This window comes from Oryx dammah, unplaced genomic scaffold, assembly GCF_014754425.2.
Source record: "Oryx dammah isolate SB20612 unplaced genomic scaffold, SCBI_Odam_1.1 HiC_scaffold_28, whole genome shotgun sequence".
Classification (NCBI taxonomy): Eukaryota; Metazoa; Chordata; class Mammalia; order Artiodactyla; family Bovidae; genus Oryx; species Oryx dammah.
In genome coordinates this window covers 103,277,157-103,301,273 of record NW_024070212.1, presented here as the reverse complement: position 1 = coordinate 103,301,273, position 24,117 = coordinate 103,277,157, and the positions used below count along the sequence as shown (strand labels likewise).

Here is a 24,117-nt window from a genome sequence, read left to right as displayed (position 1 = left end):
GTGTGTGTGTGTGTGTGTGTGTGTGTGTGTGTGTGTGTGTGTGTGTGTGAGTGTGTGTGTGTGTGTGTGTGTGTGTGTGTGTGTGAGTGTGACTTCAGTCGTGTTTGACTCTTTGAGACCCTATGGACTGTAGCCCTCCAGGCTCCTGTCTATGTGATTCTCCAGGCAAGAATACTGGCGGGGGTTGCCATGCCCTCCAGGGGATCTTCCTGACCCTGGGATCGAATCTGCCTCTCAAGTCTCCTGTATTGGGAGGCAGGTTCTTTACCACTAGCGCCACCTGGGAAGCCCTACGTTCTCCATTAACCCATGGCCAATCGCTGGGCCTTGTTATCATTTGGAATTAACTACCCTAGAAATCTTGAACTCCCAGGAGGTCTGAGTTTATAATAAAACCTTGTGAACATCAGCTTTGTTTCTAAGCAGAAATCCTACTAATACTTGGTGTGTGTGTGTGTGTTAGTCGCTCAGCCGTATCTGACTCTTTGTGACCCCATGGACTGTAGCCCGCCAGGCCCGTGTCCTTGGAATTCTCTAGGCAAGAGTACTGGAGTGGGTTGCCATTTCCTTCTCCAGGAATACTTTGTAGACTCATTCTGTGTCATTTTATTTAATCCTTACGACAAATAATCATTACCTTATTTGCTTACATATTTCCCATTTGGTCAAAACTGATTTATCATACTAGAAAAGCTTCAAGATTTCTTACCCCATTTACAGAGAAGTGGAGTCAAAGTGAAATGTGGGGCTGAGGTAGGAGGTGGGCTCCAGGAAATGCAAAGAGGAGGCTGAAAATGAAAGTCACAGAGTCGTGTCCCACTCTTTGTGATCCAGTGGACTGTAGCCCACCAGGGTCCTCTATCCTTGGAATTCTCCAGGCAAGAGTACTGGAATGGGTTGCCATTTCCTTCTTCAGGGTAAGAGGAGGCTGGATGATTGTAAATGTTCAACCTGGAGCCCGTCTGTCTCTTACCTCAGGGCCATAGTGTGTGCTCTGTGCTTAGTTGCTCAGTCATGGCCAACTCTTTGCGACCCCATGGACTATAGCCCACAAGACTTCGTTGTCCATGGGATCCTCCAGGCAAGAATATGGAAGTGGGTTGCTATTCTCTCCTCCAGGGGATCTTCCCAACCCAGGGATCAAACTTGGCTCTCCTGCATGGCAGGCAGATTCTTTACCATCTGAGCCACCAGATAAGCCATGGTCAGTGTCTTTTTGAGGCAGTTTTGAAATTTCTTAGTTCAGAGGTACTGAGCCACTAAAGCCATATGAATAAAATTCAAGAATGTCATGGTTACTGCCTTTTATTGAGTGCTTACATTGAACCAACAAGGGTATAAATAATATGTTTTATCCTCACATAGTATGAAATAGATACTTTTACTACCCTAATTTTTACATAAGGAAACGGAAGGGTTGAATAATTTGCTCAAGATCACACAGCAAGTAAGTGGCAGAGACCAGATTAAGTCTGTAACTTTTTTTTAAATTGAAAGTGTTTTTTCAAAATTATTTATTTTTGTTGCTGTGAGAGGGTTTCTCTCCAGTGGCAGTAGCGGGCTCTGGGTACGCAGGCTCAGTAGTTGTGGCTTGTGGCTCCAGAGCACAGGCTCAGTGGTTTCAGTAGTTGTGGTGCAGGGGTGTAGGTGACCCATGGCATGTGGAATCTTCCCAGACCAGGGATCAAACCCATGTCCCCTGCATTGGCAGGCGGACTCTTTGCCACTGGACCACCAGGGAAGTCCTAGTCTGTAACTCTTAATTCTTACACAATTTGTGGCGCCCTTACTCTCAGAAAGTGTTCTCTTGACTCCTTAGAATATTAGGGGAAAAAGAAAAACGGTTGCATTTTAGCTCAGGAAGTGGCCTTTGGTTCTTTCAGGCACACCCCTTTGTACTAAAGTCCTGAAAAGTGTGATGACCTTGATAAGGTCACTTCTATGCCAGGGTAGAGCCAAGTCTCCTAGTCACTGGATTCCCAGGCCAGTGCTTATTCTGCTTGACAGCATTCTGTTTCCTGTGGAAGCACTGATTTGATGGCAGAGATGACTCTTAAGGAACCTATTGTATTTTGACAAGTGTGCCTCAGTCACAGGAGGGAGAGTAGCAGAGAACATTGTTAAGGTCACAGATGACCTTCTTGAGGTTCATTCCAGCCTCAGGCATACAACCTAAGAACATTCCTTAGCCAGCAAGTTGTTCTTTTCCATTCTATTTCTTGTGCCCAAAGCAAACTGTTTGTGAGTTATCTGATGTCTTACAGTCTCTCTTTTCATTTTGTTTGTTTGGTTTTGCTTGCGTGCACTGTGACTAGTTAGGAAGGCTACAAGATCATTTTAGTGTTTTCCCACAGAGACTCAAAACACCTAACATAACATTAATAGATTAATTGTAGGAGGAAGTGGATTTAAAATATTTTGGCCAAAGAGTGCCTTTGGGAGGGGCCACTGTAGCTGCTGACCTTGGAGTCAGACCTAGGAAAGAATTTTTCTCTGTAAGGTGTTTACCCTCTGTGGAGCTAGGGGTCAGATTCTTAACCTGTCTGAGCCTTAGTTTCTTCTTATGTAAAGTAGTAGTTAATAATAACACCTGTCTTAAAGTACTTAATGAAAAATGAATACAGTAGCATATGGTAGGTGCCTGTCACTGAATGGGCCTTAATAAGGGAGAGAACACAGCACTTTCTTTTGAGAATAGTGTAATATCTGCCTGACAGCCAATTAGAGCTTCCTTGATGAGAAGGCTTTGTAATTATCCGCTCTGTTATGTACAGTAGGATTTCTACATGGTGTGGAGGTGGGGCAACCATTTGACATGAAAGAAATAGTCTGATTTAGTTGTGCCATTGTGATTTAGGAGCTGATTTCTAGTGGACCTCTGTGAGGTCAGTATTACTTACGAATGCCCAAAGTTGTAGGATCATTTGTTTCAGTGTTAAAGTGAAATCACTCAGTTGTGTCCGACTCTGTGGCCCCGTGGGCTGTAGCCTACCAGGCTACTCTGTCCATGGGATTCTCCAGGCAAGAGTACTGGAGTGGGTTGCCATTTTCTTCTCCAGGGGATCTTCCCGACCCAGGGTTCGAACCTAGGTTTCCTGCCTTGCAGGCAGACGCTTTACCCTCTGAGCCACCAAGGAAGCCTGTTTCAGTGTTAGGTTGTCTCCTAATCCCCTCTGTTAATCCCCAGGTGCTGAGTGGTCATGGTTCTTATGAGAAGAAAATGTCTTCACATTTGCCAAGGAGTAATGGTTGTTACAATCAGAACAACCGGTTTTATCATTATGTCCAGAAAGAGACTTGCATTATATTCATTTAAAATTTTTTCTGATTGTAGAAATAGTTGAAGTAGGACTTTCAGCTTGATTTGTAGTCACCTGGATAACATTTTCTTTAAAGTAAGCAGAAAGACAACATTGTACAATGGTCCAGGAAAAAAATCTCTCTGCCTGCAGAAATTTTTGCCAGGTTGCAAAATTTGCTGCACCCTTTCTACAGTTCAGTCACTCAGTCGTGTCTGACACTGCGACCCCATGGAGTGCAGCATGCCAGGCTTCCCTGTCCATCATCAACTCCCGGAGCTTGCTCAAACTCATGTCCATCAAGTCGGTGATACCATCCAACCATCTCATCCTCTGTTGTCCCCTTCTCCTCCTGCCTTCAGTCTTTCCCAGCATCAGGGTCTTTTCCAGTGAGTCGGTTCTTCGCATCAGGTGGCCAAAGTATCAGAGTTTCAGCTTCAGCATCAGTACTTTCAATGAATATTCAGGACTGATTTCCTTTAGAATGGACTGGTTGGACCTCCTTGCAGTCCAAGGGACTCTCAAGAGTCTTCTTCAACACCACAGTTCAAAAGCATCAATTCTTCGGCGCTCAGCTTTCTTTACTTCTCCATGTTTACGTCTGCATTTATCCTTTCCACACTTCTCCGTGTTTTAGCTGTGATGCACCTGGTAGCAGTGGGGCTGTCATTTTCAGCGTGGGAGTTGTATTTTCCATTTTGGTTTAAGTTCTTACTTGTCTGCAGGTTTCATTTAAATCCATTGTACTTTCTTTTATACAGTGAGCACTTTCTCATGGATAAACTTAAGGTGCAATTTAGAGAGAGGGACTAGTCTAACCTTTGCATTTGAATGTTTCCAGTAGAAAAGGTTTAAATTAAGGTTCAAATCTCCATGTTCAAGGCACATAAGATATCCTATTTAAATGAACACCTTCCATTTAAAATCGACAGTATATTATAAATCAGATTCAAGAATTATTCTTAAACACATTCATGAATATAGGCTAAAATAGTGATCTTGAGCAGTGCTTCAATAAGTGCTTCAGTGACTCGCAGGAAATTATACTGGAGTATAGAGTATTTTATATCTTATCATTGGCTTCCATTTGTTAGAGTACTGAGGGTTTTCAGAGTCCCTAATTACTGTTAACCCTGTCCTCAGGAGCTGCAAATTTTCCATTCCTGTGTCTGTATGAAGTGGGATTCTTTGCCTAGTATTAAGAAAACATATCCCCTCACCAGTGGCATGATCTGTCCATTTAAAAGAGAAAAAAGAAAGTACATGCTATCTGCACAATTGAACATTTTTGTGTTTCTTAACTCTCTCAAAAATTATTATTGTACCCTGAAGGTAAGTAGCTTAGAATTTGCTCATTATCAAATGACAAAGTTGGGGCCTATTTAAGAAGCAAAGCGTACTTGGTTGGCAGTTATTTGAGAGGCAGAGGATTGCTATTTATGGTGATATTTAGTGTCATTGTCGTGAAAAAGGGAAATGCCATAATGTGTGTAAAACTCCCAACCGTTTTGGAAGGTGGTCAGAATAGACTTGCCTGTAGTCTTCTTTTCATTCCACTAAAATTTGTAAGTTGGCCTAGAGCAGCATTTCCCAAGATGTTCCATTGAACATTAGTTCTTACACAATGCTAGTAAGTATCCTTTGGGGGTGAAAAAACGATCCTTGACAAAATAATGGCCAAAGGCATTTCTTTTCTATATAATTAGTATTGAGAATGTTTGTGTTCAGGTACAGCCCTTCAAGAGAAAGAATACAGTATACAGCGTTTCTCGAACTTATTGGGCCATGGAACCCTGTTTGTGAGAATGCTTGATCAGCATTTCATGTTATGATTGGTGTGGAGTAGAGCCCAGTTGAGCAGTTCTGGTATAAAGAGTTTATGAATAAAAAATGAATCCTTTGTATAGGCTAGCTGGGCCAGTAGTGGGAAAGGACTTCTCTGGGAACATATATGTTTCCAAACTAACATAGACTCTTAGGGCTTATGTGATTTCAAAGATCATCTGGTCCCATTGCCAGTAGCAGTATTAACAGAGGCAGTGTCCGTCTTTTGGAGCACTTCCTGTTCATCAGGCACTGTGGTGTTATTTTACATGCATCATTAACCACTGGTCTCTCTAGAATAGTTTACCATCCATTGGTCTTCATTTATGCTTTGGAGAATATAATTTATTTTTAAAAAACAAATAATTGAGAATTTATAATCCACTAATGGTCTCATCTGTTAGGTTTATTTTATTCATTTATTTATTGAGCAGCCATTTACTGAGCGCCAACACCATGTTCGTTATTCTAATGATGTTACCATTGCCCAGAATGTTTCTGGGACTTCTTTGGAGATTATCTTCAGAACATCTGTCAGATTTTTTGAAAAATGTGTTGACATAGTTGTTTTTTTTTTTAACTTGAAGGTGATTTTGATTTGGAAAATAGCTAATAGTGTTTCAGGACCAAGTCAGGTGAAAAATAAGGGTCCAAAGTTACAGTCTGGCAGCCCTCAATTTTCTTTGATCTGCTTATAATTAAAAAAAAAAATTAAACTTGAAAATGTGAAGATTTATCACTTAAAACAATCTGGTTTCCTTTTTCTTTTTTTCTAAACCAAACAAAATAATATTCCTTATGAAGCTGTTCCGAGGGTTCTGGAAGAGATAAGGAGGGTAGTGACCCAAGGAATGGGCATAATGGATGTTCTCTGTGATGCTATTTACAACATTTTAAAATTGAAGATTTTCCTGGTGGCCCAGTGGTTAAGAAAAATATTGAAGACATTGAGATTATTCATTAATATGAGACTCATTAAAAATTGCATCCATTCAGTGGAATGTCATTCAGTTATTATAAGGGATGTAGGTCTTTATTTGATAGGGGAAATTATTCACATTATTTAAGTGAAAAGATTACAGAACAGTTTGTATAGTATTTTTGTATTGTATTATCTAATTTAGGGGAACTAACTTAACCTCATATCTCATTTATATAAGAAAAGCTTTTAAAAGTATATAACCCAAAATACTAATGCTGCTTGATTCTGGCTACTTGGATTAAAGGTATTCTTTAAAAAAAAAAAACAAAACTCAAACCCACAAACCTATACCAGTGCAAAAATGCTATATATATCCATTTCATCAGCTTAGTGTATAATAAGGCACACAACAGATTTAATAGTCAAATGAAAATGGCTTTGTTTGCCCATCTCAACATATGAAAAGTTCATTTTTCTGTAGATGTTCTCGTCTCTGATATTTCCTGGGACCCCGGGTTTACTTACTAGTCCAAAAGGGTCAATTAAGGACACCATCAATAAAATGTTCAAGCTGCTAAAGAGCCTGGTTTCTTTGCTGCTATTTTTGCTTCTGCTGGAATACGGTATAACCTCCAAGATCAAGTCATCTGGGGTACTGAGCAAGACCCTGTCTTTAGCAGGAATTGTCATGGTGGTTGAGACCAGCTTCTGCCGTGACTCTGGTTCTTTAGTCATTCTTCAGGATGCTATATCAGGAGTTGTGCTAGCTTCAACGTTTTGTGTGTCCAGGATCTGGCTTTTGCTTCTTTTATTGAATCTGAAGCTGTCACTGCGATGGACCAGCTATTCCTCCATGCCCCTCATCAGTTGGAGCTGAGTAGTAACTGCTCCCCTCCCCTCTTCTTTGGCTGTGCTGCATGGCTTGTGGAATCTTAGTTCCCCAACCAGGGATCGAACCCAAGGCCCCTGGCAGTGAAAGTGCCAGGTCCTAACCACTGAACCACTGGGCAGTTCCCCAGGAGCTGCCCCTTTGGATGAGGTGTGCACTCTCCAGTTCCCCTCAATCCCCATTACTGCTTATTATTTCATTGACACTATGGCCAGGTTCAGTTCAGTTCAGTCGCTCAGTCGTGTCTGACTCTCTCTGACCCCATGAACTGCAGTACGCCAGGCCTCCCTGTCTATCACCAACTCTCGGAGTCTACTCAAACTCATGTCCATTGAGTCAGTGATGCCATCTAACCATCTCATCCTCAGTCGTCCCCTTCTCCTCCTGCCTTCAATCTTTCCCAACATCAGGGTCTTTTCAAATGAGTCAGCTCTTTGCATCAGGTGGCCAAAATATTGGAGTTCCAGCTTCAAAATCAGTCTTGCCAGTGAACACCCAGGACTAATTTCCTTTAGGATGGACTGGTTGGATCTCCTTGCAGTCCAAGGAACTCTCAAGAGTCTTCTCCAACACCACAGTTCAAAAGCATCACTTCTTTGGCGTTCAGCTTTCTTTATAGTCCAACTCTCACATCCATACATGACTGCTGGAAAAATCATAGCCTTGACTAGATGGAGCTTTGTGGACAAAGTAATATCTCTGCTTTTGAATATGCTATCTAGGTTGGTCATAGCTTTCCTTCCAAGGAGTAAGCATCTTTTAATTTCATGGCTGTAATCACCATCTGCAGTGATTTTGGAGCCCCCCAAAATAAAGTTAGCCGTTGTTTCCACTGTTTCTCCATCTAATTGCCATGAAGTGATGGGACCAGATGCCATGATCTTAGTATTCTGAATGTTGAGCTTTAAGCCAACTTTTTCACTCTCCTCTTTCACTTTCATCAAGAGGCTCTTTAGTTCCTCCTCACTTTCTGCCATAAGGGTGGTGTCATCTGCATATCTGAGGTTATTGATATTTCTCCCGGCAGCCTTGATTACAGCTTGTGCTTCATCCAGCCCAGTGTTTCTCATGATGTACTCTGCATATAAGTTAAATAAGCAGGGTGACGATATACAGTCTTGACGTACTCGTTTTCCTATTTGGAACCAGTCTTAGACCAGGTTAGGGTTTGATTTATATCTCTGTTCTGAGCACTGAGGATATATGTAGATATAAATGAGACACAGTTGCTGCCTTCAAGAAGTCCTTGTCTGGTAATAGAGACGTGTTAAAAAGTAATTCAGTATGTGATAGGTTCTGTAGTCAAGTGTATGTTTAAATGTTAACTGAGCACGTACCACATGCCAGGTGTTAATGTTGAGTGCTGTAACTTATCTCATTTAAGCCTCAGCACTTCTGTGAGTTGGTGTTACTTTTTTTATTTCCATTTTACACATGAGGAAGTGAGCTCTGAGATGGTTAAGTAACTTGGCCAAGGTTATAAAGCTAGTAAGTAGGTAATTGTGATTTAAAATCAGTTTTCTGACTAAGAGCATCAATTCCCACCCTGCCTTCTTTGGAATCATTAAAGCTTGACCCATGTAACCAGATGCACTTGTTCTTATCTGTTCTTATCTTCAGTTCAGTTCAGTTCAGTCGCTCAGTCGTGTCCGACTCTTTGTGGCCCCATGAATCGCAGCACGCCAGGCCTCCCTGTCCATCACCACCTCCTGGAGTTCACTCAGACGCACATCCATCGAGTCAGTGATGCCATCGAGCCGTCTCATCCTCTGTCGTCCCCTTCTCCTGCTTCCAATCCCTCCCAGCATCAGAGTCTTTCCAATGAGTCAACTCTTCTCATGAGGTGGCCAAAGTACTGGAGTTTCAGCTTCAGCATCATTCCCTCCAAAGAAATCCCAGGGCTGATCTCCTTCAAAATGGACTGGTTGGATCTCCTTGCAGTCCAAGGGACTCTCAAGAGTCTTCTCCAACACCACAGTTCAAAAGCATCAATTCTTCAGTGCTCAGCTTTCTTTATAGTCCAACTCCCACATCCATACCTGACCACAGGAAAAACCATAGCCTTGGCTAGACGGACCTTTGTTGGGTGTTTTTTAGGGCAAAATGATGCGATTGTCTGGTGAGAGGCTCCTGAGAGCAGGACTGGGGAAGAATATGAGTTAGAATAACAGAGACTCTTGGTCCACAGCAATGATAAGCTAGAGAAAGCTATCCTGAGTGGGACTGCCAGGTGGAAATTCTAGGGTAATTTGAGTTCTTTTCCCACTTGTTGTTAAGTCGTGTCTGACTCTTTTGCAACCCTGTGGACTGTAGCCTGCCAAGCTCCTGTGTCCATGGGATTTCCCAGACAAGAATATTGGCGTGGGTTGCCATTTCCTTCTCCAGAGGATCTTCCTGACCCAAGGATGGAACTGACGTCTCCTGCATTGCCAAGTGGATTCTTTACCACTGAGCCACCTGGTAAACCCCCACTGGTGGCTTGAATTCTACTAAGGTGACTGCTGATGAGAAATAGGGATTGAAGTGTTTTTCTTGCAAACTGCCAAGAACTAATAAAAGCTATGCCAAAGACCATCACAAAGTATCAAGGGGCATGTTTGGTTTAATCTGGTGCATTAAAAGCAGAGTCACAGGTAGACTTTTGGAACAATAGCCAGACCTCAGCCAGGATTGGTGGTGAAAGGCACGGATTTCCAGCATAAAGCTGGGGAAGATTTTTAGTAGCAGCTGGTAGTCCTCCTACACTGTCCTTTAAGGCTCAGGAGTTGCTTTCTGCAGGGTTGCAGGGTATGCTGGAGATAAAAAAAAAAAAGAGACATTACTTTTGGCTCTGGGGCCTTAAGGAGCTAGGCTTTTCTGAACTTTAACCCCTATGTAAAACAAGAAATTTGGATTGGGTGACCTTTAGTATTCCCCGCCCCCTCCCCCCTTTTTTTAATGCTTGTTCAGACACAGTACAGTATACTTTACATATGCTAGCTCATTTAATTCTTAGAGTGACTCTGTGATACAGATGGTGATATCCATATATTACTGATAAGGAAACTGAGGCTCAGGGTTAGCCTAGTGTCATACAGTTAATAAGTAGAGGAATCTGAATTTGAAACTAACTCTTCCTGATTCCCAGGTGTTTAGTTGTTTTGATGTGAATAAGCATATTCCTCTGCTTCCCACCCCTCAAAGCAGCTTTTTTGCTTCCTTGCAGCTGACCTGACCCCCAGTCTTATGAGTTTAAGCAAGGCTCTAGCGTGAATAAGGCACACAACTGACCTATTGGCCTTCTGCCTTCACTTCCAAAGTTGGTAGCTATTCAGGATCTAAACTTTTCAGAAAAGACCTGCAATACCTGTAACATTTTAGCTTCAGGAATTGTCCCACAATGCACTCTGTTAGTGTATCTAAGCTCTTATTTAGATGCTGTAGTGAAATTGCCATGTAGTCCTTTAATATTTTAATGTATAATGTTTTTAATGATATAGTTGTTTCTAATCCTTATAAATTATACATGTGAGGTGTGCTGCGATTCATGGGGTCGCAGAGAGTCAGACACTGACTGAGTGACTGAACTGAACTGAAATGTTTCTAGTAGTTTAGCAATAAAATTTGTATCAAATTATGGAGTGCTGTTTGTCAGATACTTAACTGGATCTCTAACCAACAGATGAAATTAAACATCAATCAGATTCCTAATTTTTAAATTAATGAAGTTGGGTGTGATGACTAATGCTATCTATGCATACAGTCAGCCTCTATCTGTGTATACTGAACTCATAAATACAGAGGGTCAACAGTATTGCACCACCTAATATAAGGGGCTTGATCATCCTCAGATTTTAGTAAATGTGGGGGATCCTGGAACCAGTCTCCCATGGATACCAATGAAGGACTGTAAATGTGACACCTGAGAATTTCCTTGGATGTGGGCCTGGGGTGCTCCATGTCTTGGTAAGCATTGTAGTGCCATGGCAAGGGTACCCCCCTGGGTGGGACCTGAGTTTAAATCCTAGATGAATGGCTAGGGGCCAGTTGCTTAACGTCTCTGCACCTCAGTCTTTCTCTAAGAGAAGTTAGTATGGCAAAGTGATTGGACAGTCCGCCTTGCTTCTTTTTCAGGAAACTGCTGGATCTCTGCATGTGTCTATAATGACCTCTTATGTAAAACTGAGGAATTTCTAGAAAGGATCTCATCTGTCTGGCAAAACAGTTGTGTTGTTTAGTCCTGGGATGTTTTGTTTTGATGAGAGGAAGCAGATCTAAGGAGATTGTTAAAGGCCTCAGGTAATAGTGAGATGTTTCTATTTGAATACTTTAAAAAAAATTTAATTTTCACCGTATTAGGAGGCTTCTCTTAAAACATAAACAGTTGGGCACATAATCCATAACAAGTCTTTGACCACCACTGGTAAACTTTAGTACTCAGAATGTCTTCAGTAACCACGATACTTAAAATTCATCAGCTCTGCTGCTTATTCTTAAATATGTGGTAGAAAAGTTAATCCTCTTGATATCAGAACTCTGCTATATTGAAAGCTAATCAGCAATATTTTGTAACCACCCTGAATAAATTAGTTAACCCATCAAACTATATTGTTTTAAACAGTATATTCACTAATGATCACTCTTTACCAGTTTTTCCCCCCTTTATCATTATATTTTCCTCTTGAGTTCCTGGTGGACTTTTTGAAAATACCACTGTCCCTGTCACTAATTTCATACATTATCACAGAATTTTTCTATTTAGATTCATTTGTATTTCAAAATAATGAAATGTGTGCTTTTGAAATTACCATGGACATAATGTCAGATGCCTTTTTGGAAATCTTGCAGAGTGTTGTATGACCATTGATATCACTCTTTGTTACTTTAAAGAAGCTGTATTTTCTTCGGAACCACTGGATTTAGCCCACCCAGTTTTCTTTTTCTTCTTCTGTTAATGCTCAACAGAAAGCTGAAGATAGTTAAGCCACAACTTTCCAACCTTGTGCACATTGCTTTTCTGGTTTACTGCCATAGGATCCTGTAGCAGTATCTTACAGACATCTTTGATGGCCAATCAGAAGCAGTTAAATTACCTTAAATTTTTTTTAAATGGAACTCTGACAGCCAATAAGAAATCCTTTGGGTGGGAACTGTAACAGCCCTTTCGGGTGATTTTACGAACACTTCTGAAATTTCAGAATCTTCTGTTTTGCGTGCACATGTGGCCCTAGTGCATCTGCTGTGTGCATTTGCCAGGCATTTTGAAGCCTTAAGTTCCTTGCAGTTTGAAGTCTGGATCTGACCCCTGTTCTGCTTCTCAAGGTAACTTTAAAACAGGAAGTGTGCAAAGGAGGTAACTGATGACGTGAGCAGCCAATCATGGCTTTGTGTTCTTAGCTGATAAAGCTGCTCAACCAATGGGACCACTCTGGAGGCAAGGTTTGGTGTCAAATAGCATGCTAGATTGAATGCCTTTGACTGTTAAAGTGGAAGGAGGCTGCAGGGCTTCATTGGAGCCTCGGAGTTTTTCACTGAGGCAGGGGTCAGCTGAAAGACAAAGAAAAATGGCGAATAGTTTGCTGAGGGGTGGGGGGACAGCTGTTCGGGCTTTCACTGGAGTGGACATTCCAGACTCAGGTTTCTGCATCTCCTGCTGCCTTTTGTTTCCTCCGTCCTTTTCGGGGGGGAGGGATAGGAGTGACTTAAATTCTCCCTGTCCGAGGAGATATAAATAACTACATGTAAAATTAATGCAGTTCCCGGTAAGTTTAACTCTTTGTTTTGTGTTAAGATGGTAGAAACTGCTTGGCTTCAGAGAGTGTAGACAAGTTGCACTGGTTCAGAAAATGGCCACTTTACATTCCACGCATACCTCTCGGTGCACCTGGAATACCGGGCTCTGTTTAGACTTTGCATGCCCTTCAACTAGGCTTTCTTTTCCTGGTTGAGTGTTGACTAGAGGAGGTACATGAAGGAAGGCTACTCATTTTTCAGGGGCACACAGAAGCAAAGCACTTTCTCTTTGCTTTCGGTAAACTTAACTGCTTTCCAAATAATTTTCCTTTGTTCAAGTGCACTGAGCCTTTCCTATAGAATAAGCTGAGTTGTTGTGAGACTTTTTCTGTTTCCATGCACTTTGTTGACATTTGTGTTTTCAGAGGTGGAAGTAGCACCATTGCTGTTCTAAATTTGTGTGAAAATATGATTTGCACTGGGATGCAGGTTCTAATGGTAAAGGCCCACATGCCAATGTGAAATTCTCCCATAACTTTCTTGATTTACCTGTCTGCTTCTACATTCTAATAAGTACCAGTTAATGAACAGCCTTTGTTTTAAAATGCACATTTTAGCTTAGAATGTGGTTAGAAACATCTCCACTATATTGGCAGTGACAAGAACAAATCTTTTTCCACCAGTTTCACACATTTTGTTAGGTGTTGATTTGATTCCTTAAAATGATGTGAGCAAAATGCTTTACATTTTCTATATGAAATCTTTAAAATCTTATTTTACCTACAGTTTGTGAATAGGAAAGTAAAGTGTATAGGCACCCTGTCTTTTGCCCTTGCCCCCCCCCCTTAGGGATATGAAACTAATGTAGGTTGCTGGCTAATGGGTAACCAGCCTGTTCTTGTGACTAGTGAAATCTTCCATCTCATGTACTAAGATCCATAAGACCCTTGATTCCAAAAAGCAATTCTTTTGTTTTCTTTCTGTTTGCAAATATGGAATGAAGGTCATTGGAACATTTCTGCAGCAGACTTAGCATGGAGCAGTGGACCGGCCGCGCTCAGCCTCTGGGGAGGGAAAAGGAGCAGGCCCTGTCCGAGAAGTTTGGAGGCTGTTAGTTTGCCTTCCCCTTGAGTAGAGGATTTACCTGAGAGAATCAGTGGGGGTTTAGATTTTGGGCTCGTGGAATTGGAGTGGTATAGCAGTCAAAGTTGCTAGATACAGGCCTCTGTCGTTGCTCGGAAAAGTGACCTTGAAAAACTGCCGAGGAGTTGAAAGATTGAAGGACAAAGTTTGTTTATGCAGATTTTGGACCGAAAAGCTTCTATTTAAGATGAAAAGAAGCTGTACTTCTGATGTTCAAGTCCAGTGGTTAGTAGGGTTATGTTATAGATTCAGATTAGGAGTCTCCAAGCAATACAGCAGTGAGGCTGCGTTCATTTTTCTCTCGCACTCTTCTTCGTTCCCTCCCCCCAGCAAAAAAATTTTAAATCCTTCTGGTATGATGGTTGAGTGAACTGCCTAACATTCAGAATTCCTTGCATGCTACCTTGTCTTCTATGTAATCTAGAGGATTCTTAGTGAAGAATGGTATTTCAGGAGTTCAAAGTAGTTATGTTTGTGAAACTTCTTTTGGGAAATTGGAATGCTTATGGTAGGAAAACAGTCCTTCTTTACAGAAAAAAAAAAAAGGCAAACGGTCATTCCGAGAAGTTAAGTCATAAGAGAAAGGAGTACATGGTAAAGATTACTTTTTAACAGATTATTATTTTAGTTTAAATTTGTTTTTTTACAAGTCATTGATTTATATGTTACCAGTTACTCCGGTTTTTAATACGGATTTAAAAAACAGTTGTAGATACTGAATGACCCTACTGATCCTGGGAGAAGGCCCGGAGCTGGGGAGGCAGAAGGTAAGTGGCTCACAGTGTGAGGCCTAGGTAACTCTTTTTTAACTTAAGGACTTAGTGGATTTAGCTTCTTGGAAAGCTGCTACCTCTAGCCTGGGTCCTTAACCTTTTTAGGGTCATGGTCCCTGAGAATCTGACCTATGGCCTGAGAAGATGCACAGACATGCCTATGCAGAGCCCCTGGTGACTAAGATATTTTCCGGTATATGTTGAATGGTGTCAATATGATCTCATTTAACACTTTAGCCAGATAAATGTTTCCCAGAGAAATGAAGAAAACTCTACTTCCATAAGGCGCAGAGACCTAGAGCTAACTGTAATAGGCTGGGGGGTGGGTGCATGTGTAGAGGAGAGGCTTAAACGGGGTCTGAGGTTTGGATATTTGTTAGCTCTGATGATAGTATCTGAGGCTGCATGGCGCAGTAGCACAAGCAGGAGATGGTGTGCTCTGCTATCACCAGCTTTGTGAGCTTGGGCAAGTCAGCCATTTAGTGTCAGCTTCCTCACATGTAAAAATGGAACCTAAAAATAGCGCCTTCCTATTTAGTGGTGAGTCTCAAATAAGATCATGTATGTCAGAGTGCTTTGTAAACTGTGAAGCGCTGCATAAACGTTGGTTGTTACTAATCCAAACTATGGGTTAAATGCTTATGGAGATAGATGTGGCATCAAATAAAATGCTATTATTTTAATATGTTTAAAAAGAGTTTGTTTAAACCTGACACATCTCTTCTTTAACTGGCTTCACATGCCTTCACCTGCATATTCCTGTTTATGTTTATAGGACCCCATGTAATGCAGACATTGAGACCATCAGACATTCCTTTACCAGGATTCCTGTGGAAGAATTTTAACCCTTTAGTCAAAAATCAAGGATCTCTTAGAGCAAGGCGAAATGAGAACGCTGATTTTTTTAAAACCCTTGTTAGATTTAGAGACCTCTCAGAATAAACACCGAAACCTGTTCTGATTGTATACTAAGATTTGCAGTAGAATGCAGGTAAGTTGTAATAGTTGTAGACGTTTAACAGGAAGGGGTTCCATTTTTAGTTTGTGCACCAATGTTTATAAAGTAAACGGGAGCCGCTTTTCATTTGCTTAGTGGTCATATGATCTCTTTTATGTCAGTTTTCAAACTTGTAAGCTAGTGAATGTTCAGACGAAGACTTAAAAAATACTTGGTCTCATCAAAATATAAATGCGGGAATAAATTTCTCACAGTTAATACCTATTGTAAGATACATTTCCAAGGTAAATGGTGGGAACTCATGCGGTTTTCTTTCTTACCCATTTTACATGCCTGGTGTCATCTGTTTTTAGGGTTCCCCCCTGTGCCTCCAGGGGTGGTGGTGGTAGTGGATATTTTATAACCTATTTGATTTCCGGTACTATTAAGTCATTTCCTCTCAGGCATGGTCAGTCAGCATTGATGGCTACCTCCTTTCTGTGCACTGAAAGAGTCATTTTTATGAAATAAGGTTTGGCAAAATTGCCATTGGCTTCTACACATAAAATTCTAGTTTCAGGGATGTATGTTTGAAGACAGCAGTCATGGTCACTGGGAGCTTTTTGTTCCTAAAAGAAGATGGGGATCTCCTTTTAAAGAAGCAGTTTACTTTCATGGAGGCTCCAGTAACCCAAAAGGCACTTTTAAAGCTAATCATTTGTACATGGTCTTCTTCATGAAAGATGTTATTTTTGTCTGTCCCTAATCCCAATGAAATATGCATACAGAGTGTGTATACTGTTAAGTTAACCCAGTGAAGATTATTTAGGGATCTAGCCTGATTCCCTTCTCGGGAAGTGGGGAAGCTGAGGCCCAGAGAGGCTAGTTGTCTGGGTCTTTCAGCTTTTTAGTAAGTGGTCAGAGACTGAACTCCAGCTCAGTTCGTTCAGTGTTTCTTTTATTCCTCTAGGTTGTTTTTACTTACTATGTTTCATATTTGTCTTCCTTTCTGGTACATCTGTACAGGTTTGCTATGTGAATTAGAAGGGACAGAAAGCAAGTGGGCCGTGGAAGACGCTCAGAAGTCTTCATGTGGAGTCTGTTGGTTAGGAAAGTCTGCTGTGGCGGCAGACTTGCTGTCGATTTGGGATCTGAAGATCTCTGGCCTCAGTTAGTTGCTTATGCAGAAAGCTGAGAATCAGCAAGGAAGCTAATGGTACCCACCTGGTGGAACTGTCACAGAGAGCAGGGTCTCTTTTATACATTCCTTTCATTGCAAGGAAGTAAAGGTACACAAATACAACACCTGCATGCCAGTTAGTTTTGTTGTTATTGTTAACACACGTCAAGAACATGCTAATTGCCAAACAAGTCTGGGCCTGGTTCTTCAAGTGGTTCCTTAAAGCCAACCAGTATGTAATAAACAAAGATCCCAGGATCTTTTTAAGCATTTGCCAAGACTGAATAGAAATCATTGTGTATATACTTCCAAAGGAACATTTTAACTATGCCAACTTTAATCATTACTGCCAGCAAAATTAGTATTGTATACCTGCATATGTGTGTTTGGGTAGTTGTAGGTTTGATTTTTGCTTTGATTTTATTTTGCATATTCTCTGGTAGACCATAATGTACTTGAAACTTTTTAATTTTTCCCTTTTGTGGCTGGATTTCTTTTAACTACCTTCATATATTTAAACAAAAGATGTAGTTTGTTGAAAGAACAAGAGCTTGAATAATGTAACTCATGTTATATTTAAGTCTTGAGGTATACTGTGACTGAAAATTATAGTAGACACAGCTGGATGATATCTACTTCACATCTGCTTAGTTTTCTTTTTAATTGGTTCTTTCTGCTACCTCTGTTGGGCTTGGCTCTTTAGAACTTAGATTCTATTTGCATTATCACCCATATCTTCCTGTCTCTCTCCTTGGCATCGAAAAGCCAGACTCCACTTGTTTAGTAGTTGACCAAAGTTTTTCTGTAAGAGTATTTACTATAAACTAAGTTAACAACCCTACCCTGCAGTGAAAAAGGGCAATTGAAGGATAAGAAATGAAGATAAAGTGTAAAGGCAGAACTAAAGGGAAAAAAAATCTTGTAAATGTTTAACTTTAAAGTGGCATAACATAGCTTGTGACCTTGTGTTCCTTAGTTCAGAGGAAGAAAGGATGTATAAAAATAACCACAGCAAACAGCAGTGCTGATTCACTTGGTTATCCTTTTTTCTTGGAAGTTCTGTCATTTTGGTCTGTCTCTGTAGTTTCAGTTATACAGAAAACTAAAGAGAAGGCCTGCTTAACTGGAAATATCCAGACACAATTAGTGTCTCCTTTATCTTCCTATGCTATATAGTTCTGGTGTGTATTTGTGTTAGTAGTTCAGTCATGTCCGGCTCTTTGTGACCCTATAGACCATAGCCCACCAGGCCCCTCTGTCCAGAGACTTCATCAGGCTAGAATGCTGATGTGAGTTGCCATTCCCTTCCCCAGGGGACCTTCCGGACCCAGGGATCAAACCTGCCTCTCCTGTGTCTCCCACGTTACAGGCAGATTCTTTACCACGTGAGCTGTCGGGGAAGCCCCTGTGGGAAAATACTGAAGTTGAATGTTTTATACTTCCTTCATTAACTCACCTGCATGCATGTCTCATTTATGTGCAGCTTTCAGAAAAAGGTATACAGGGAAAATTGGTGTATACTGTAATTTTTCTAATACTACAGGATCTAACAGTCTGGTAAGGGAGACAGATGATGTATATCAAGTGTATGAAACTGACATGGAAAGTATACACAAAAGGCACAGAATTCAGAGAAGGGGAGACCCTCTGGCTTAGGAATGAAGGAAGGCATTTTAACTGGGTGTTGGACTTGGAGCTAGGGGCATGAGCACTTCAGGTGTGGGGAACAGGAGGAGCAGCATCATGATTCAAAAGGTGTATTCTGGGCTGAGAGCAGTACGTGGTCTAGTCTGCAGAGTGCGTAAGGATATGAGTTAGGGATAGGTCCGTCGGTCCCAGGTCGCTTCCGTCATCCACTCTTTGCGACCCTATGGGCTGTAGCCCGCCAGGCTGCTGGAGTGGGTTGCCGTGCCCGACTCCAGGGGATCTTCCCGACCCGGGGACTGAACTCATGTCTCTTGTGTCTCCTGCATTGGCAGGCGGATTCTTTACCACTCTCGCCACCTGGGAAGCCCTGAGGGAGTAGCAAAAGAAAATCTCAGGAGTGAGTTGGGGTCAGATATTGGAGGGCCTTGACCTGCCAAGCTAAGAAATTTGAACTGTCTCTCCTTAATAATGGTAAACCACTGGAAATGTTGGGTGATAGGTTCATGTAACATTATCAGAGCTGTGCTTTTATAATATTCATTAACTATTAACCAGAGGATCCTAGAAATAATAAACATTATGCAGTGAGTTCACATACTAGGTTCACAACCCATAGGATTATTGTGAGGGTAAAAGAGCAGGGTAAAAGGCTTAGAAGCATACTTGGCACACAGTCCTAAATGAGTAGCATTAGCTGTTATCCATCATTTTTATTATTACATGGAAGAGATGAGAACCTGAGCAGAGATTGTGGCGATATGAAGAAAGGTCAGGAGATGGACACTGTTATTACAGAGTTTACCAGTTGATTAGAATTGAACAGAATCTAGGATGACTCAGATTTCAAGCCTGGGAGACTGGAGGATGGAAATAGAAAAGTTAGAAGGAGCAGGTTTGGGGAAAGAAGAAGATAGATGTAACTTTAGACAAAAGGAGTTAAGAGTTCTGGGTGGCTTTCCAATGGAGATGTTTAGCAAGCAGGACTGGAGCTTTGGAGAAATACCAGAACTGGTAAAATATGTTTGGAATTTAAGTTAATCAAGATCATAACTGAACCTGGGGAATGGATGGGAAATCAAGGGAAAGGATGGACAGAGGACCAGAAGAATAAAGCTTCGTGTCCATGACAGAAACACAGAAAAGGTTGGACCCTCAAGTTGAGACATCTAGAAATGAGCATTGTGGAGTGCCGTGCATGATACATGATCTTCTCACAGGTTAAAGTGAGCAAGGGCATCAGTATTAGCCCATCAGTTCAGTCACTCAGTCGTGTCTGACTCTTTGCGACCCCATGAATCACAGCACACCAGGCCTCCCTGTCTATCACCAACTTCCGGAGTTCACTCAAACTCATGTCCATTGAGTTGGTGATGCCATCCAGCCATCTCATCCTCTGTCGTCCCCTTCTCCTCCTGCCCCCAATCCCTCCCAGTATCAGGGTCTTTTCCAATGAGTCAATTCTTCGCATAGGTTAAATATTAAGAAAGGTAATACTAACATTTTCAGTGTGTGCCTTGATATGAAGAAGATTAGAAGTACTGCCCTATGATCTGGCCTTCACTTTTTCTGAAAAAGTACAGGTATTTCCTTGGAAAGTTATGCAGTAGCTCTTTGAGATTAGTTATATATATGTTTATGTATATGTGTGTGGATGCGTAACCTCAGGCTTTCTTGTTTAAGCTCTTAAGTATACACACACATCTCCATCCAGTGCGAAGACTTCCCTAAGTTGCATCCACCTAATCTTATCACTGTTAGCTTTGTAAAGCTTCCAATGGCAGCGTTCTGCATGAAGCCAACCATAAATACACAAGTAGGAATTTGGCAACATTTACTTAGCAAGTAATTTATATCCACATGGTCATGGAAACACTGAAGAGCAGCACACATAATAAATTACCAGGAATAGGATCGCCTCATCTGTAGGATTAAGCAGGTTTCTAGGCTAGGTATGTTGTAACTATCCTCAGTCTAGCAGAGGCAAGAAGAACCTTTTCATTAGAGGAATAGTGATAAGTTTCCAGCCATTTCACTCTGTTGTTTATATCCTGAACTCCATGATCATTTCTCTTCTGGCAATTAACAAGCCAGATGCTCATAATGCTACCCTTGAAGGCAGTTAAGTAATGTAATATGTTTTCATGAAACATAGTCCTTTACAGTTAATGGAGTGATTTTTAAAGTTTTTGTCAAACAAGATAGGTGAACACAACTTTCTTTTCAGAATGAAACATAGTACAAATAGGTAGCATACTAGTATGAATACTACCATTATGTTGGGGAATTATCTAAATTTACTAAGATCAGAGAAATAGATGAGGGATTTCCAAATAGATACAAGGTTAGAATTGTGTTAGTTGTTCTCTGGTGTTCCTTAGATGTGCAGACGTACACTTGTTGTATGTATTGGGCACCTCTTATATTTGAGTTCTTACCTTGAACCACAGAGATTAGTGTTTTTAGATGGGTCATTGCGTTCTTAAATAATCAGCTGCTTGTGTTTCCTAGCTGTGATTTATAACCTTCGTTTTATCCCTGTTAAGGTAGTTAGGGACAGGGATTTTGATTCTAAGAGGAAAATGACCACATAATTAAAATAACATTGCCACTATGTTCACAGTGTAGCTATGGCAGGTGATTCCTCCTAAGAGTGTGCAGCAATGGAAGTGGCTCCATTAAGTGGGGGCTAGGCTAAGGCTACTGCTCTCAACTATGGTGAAAAGATAGTGACTTATCATCATCAGGCCCCCAGAAAGTGAACTTGATCTATTGGACCTTATTGTGTCTACTCTTGGTTGGTGACCAGATAGCCCCAAGTCCTCATCCTTATGGGCAACTGCAGCTTTAACAAGCTTGAAAACCTTAAACTTTTACCCTGAAAATGTAAGAATCTGACATCTTGGCTTTTGGGGGGTATGTTCTCCAGGAAGGATGATCAGGAAAACTAAAAGATAAAAGGCTTGTTGGGTTTATGTTCCAGGCTGAGAAGATCCCTAGGTTCTCAAGTGTTCGGTCCTTTGCTGAGTTACCAGTGCTAAAGCGGGAGGAGAGCATGCTGTGAAAGAGCATCAGTTCAGTTCAGTCGCTCAGTCGTGTCCGACTCTTTGCGACCCCATGAATCGCAGCACGCCAGGCCTCCCTGTCCATCACCAACTCCCGGAGTTCACTCAGACTCGCGTCCATCGAGTCAGTGATGCCATCCAGCCATCTCATCCTCGGTCGTCCCCTTCTTCTCCTGCCCCCAATCCCTCCCAGCATCAAAGTCTTTTCCAGTGAGTCAGCTCTTCGCATGAGGCGGCCAATAGAGCTGAGAATAAGGGCATATGGGTCGTGGTTCTGGCTCTGGCATATACTTGCCCTGTAACCTAAGACATGACCCTCAGTCTTCTGGATTAAGTGTCTTTATCTGTCAGATGGGAATATTTGTGTTTGTAGTGAAGAATAAATGAGATAATGTAAAGGAGGAAAGCTACTTTACAAAGTGTAAAGCATGTACAAATGCAAAGGATTAGCATAACCATCTCCATTGCTTTGCATTCTTTGAAGTGGTCTTTACATTCTCTGTTCCTGACAGCTGTATACACAGAGGTGGGAGATACAGCATTTGGTTGACTTGGAGGATTTGTTTATTCTCATGCCCTTTTCTTGCTTGCTTTTAACTTTAAAATCAGTGCTAAAAGACACTAAGCAGAGGGCAGAATTTGGTGTCTGTGAATCAGCAGAATCATGCAGCTAAATCAATAAAGCCAAGCTCTTATTGACACTCTTTTAATGCCCTCCAAGTTTTTTATCGAGAATTCTCCAGTTTTTAGATGGATTAATTCACCAGCACAATCTTCCATTTTTCAGTGGAGTCTATGATTAGATAATTATGAACATTTGTGTTAACATTTTCTAAAGTAGAACAGGTTTCTTCCCATCCCCACTTTTTTTTTACTTTTCCATTGTATTATTACACAATAGTTATTGTACAGCTGAGCTTAGGTACTTGAGAAGGGGTTTCCCCATATGCACATTTCGAAGAAATGAACCCAGAGTAAAGTCAAAGGTACCTGGGGTCTTAAAATAGTTCTTGAGGAGCTTGTGTTTGTTCATTAGTAGATGTGTGTTGAGTTCCCGCTATGTGCAAGCCATGTTTTCCTTGAGGATGTGCCAGAAACAAAGATAATTAAATAAGAACTGGGCAGAAAATAAGAGCATGAAAATTTTAGGCTTAAAAAATAATGTGCCTAATAATAATGATGTGTCTGAAGACAGTGAGTATGCTAATTATAAATAGATTTTATTGGTTGCCAGGAATGGTTTCTTGGGGAGAAAAAAATTTAGTGATCAGTGATCAGTGACTGTGTATGTTTAATTTCTTACAGTTGTACGTAGTGTGAAAGTAAGCTCCTTAGCAGTGCTAGTCCCCCCCAAAAACTTTAAAAGTTGGTTTCAGTCCATTAGATAGTCTCAAAAATTACTACTTTCACAACATATTCCCTTTACTCCAAGATCTTAGATGGAGATAGAAGCAGCCAGGGCTCTTTTCAGAGCTCAAAACAGAATCTTTCTCTTGGTTGGGGGGGCCAGATGGGATGGGATGCTGCCTAGATTCCAGGTCTCCTCCACCTTCTAACATAAAAAACAAGATTCCTTCTGCAAAACAGAACAGCCACATACTCCCTGCTTACAGAAGTCTCAGGTGTCCAAGGAGACACGTCTAAGAATTTTAGTTTTTTTGGATTTGTCTAGAGAGAGAGCCTGCATAGCTACTGATCATTGATATTCCCAAGGATTTAAGAGCATATCTAATCATATCTATCTTGAATTTCTTTATTTGGAACTAGTACATTCATTCTGAATTTAAAACTTTAAAGGACTTTAAGTTATTTTATGTTTATAAAAGAAATGGAAGAAGATTTCTCAGTGCATTTGTTTCTATACATCTGACTCTGCACTCCGGAAACTCTAAGTAGTCTAAATTAGAGAAAGAAGCAAATTGGGTTACTTGTTACTGTATGTAAGGGAGATTGGTCTTTTGGTGTGGTACTGTGTTTGAGACTGGCCAGACCAGGAGAGATGACTTGTCTAGCTCTGAGCAGTGATTCTGATATGCCATATGACATTTATATGGTGCTTGGTATTTTTCAAGGCCTTCTTACATGTGTTTCCCGTTTGTGTGCTGCAGCTGCCCTCTGAGGTGACCAGAGGCCTCCAGAAGTTAAGTGACCAGTTAGTAGCCAGAGAACAAGAACCTCCAGGTCCAATAGATTTTCTTTATGTACTTAGCCTGTACTTTACTGCCCCCAACTGTTTGCAGCTGAGTATTCATAGGTGCTTCTGACTGTCCTAGAGATAAGCAAGAGGGAATGATAAAATAGAAAAGAGAGTGAGGGAGCAAGGTAAGAGACACAGAGAAATAAGAGAAGGATGTTTATATGATAGGAGATAGCAGTGAGCTATCTTCTCTTCCATGAGCATCTTCTCTTCCATGTTTGCCACAGAGATTTTGGGAGCAAGTGGATTAAAATGATCTTTTGGGTTAAGGATTTGAGTCAGTGATCAAAGCTGAGATTGCTCATATCTCTGAATAGTTTGCATATACACACACACCTTAAAGCAACATAAAGTGAGAATGAATAAGCTGTACTAAATCAAGAACAGAATTTTAGAGCTTTTGTATTTCTAGCTTCTCCATTTACTACATGTGACCTTGAGCACAAAGATACCCAACCCTTGGCTTTCTTATCTGTAAAATTGGAATGATACTGATATCTTTGGCACTGAGCTGAGTGAAGATCAACTGAGG

The 24,117-nt window shown here is 41.1% G+C and overlaps 1 protein-coding gene across 10 annotated transcripts in view; it reads left to right on the top strand.

Annotated features, from left to right (window-relative positions):
- Window positions 1-24,117, top strand: part of NFYC (nuclear transcription factor Y subunit gamma) — a 66,223-nt gene that overhangs the window by 4,641 nt on the left and 37,465 nt on the right. The window contains exons 1-3 of one of the 10 annotated variants that reach the window (XM_040231536.1): window positions 12,377-12,675; window positions 14,496-14,556; window positions 15,338-15,443. The exons of 4 other annotated variants lie outside the window; for them this stretch is intronic. Coding sequence is in view for 2 of the 6 variants with exons in the window: in XM_040231535.1 (XP_040087469.1) it covers window positions 12,382-12,550 (169 nt within the window). In the remaining 4 variants the exon portion in view is untranslated. Of the gene's footprint in view, window positions 1-12,126; window positions 12,236-12,375; window positions 12,676-14,495; window positions 14,557-15,337; window positions 15,444-24,117 lie in introns of those variants that run through there. 5 more of the 10 variants (XM_040231538.1, XM_040231540.1, XM_040231535.1 and 2 more) reach the window with 5 other exon arrangements.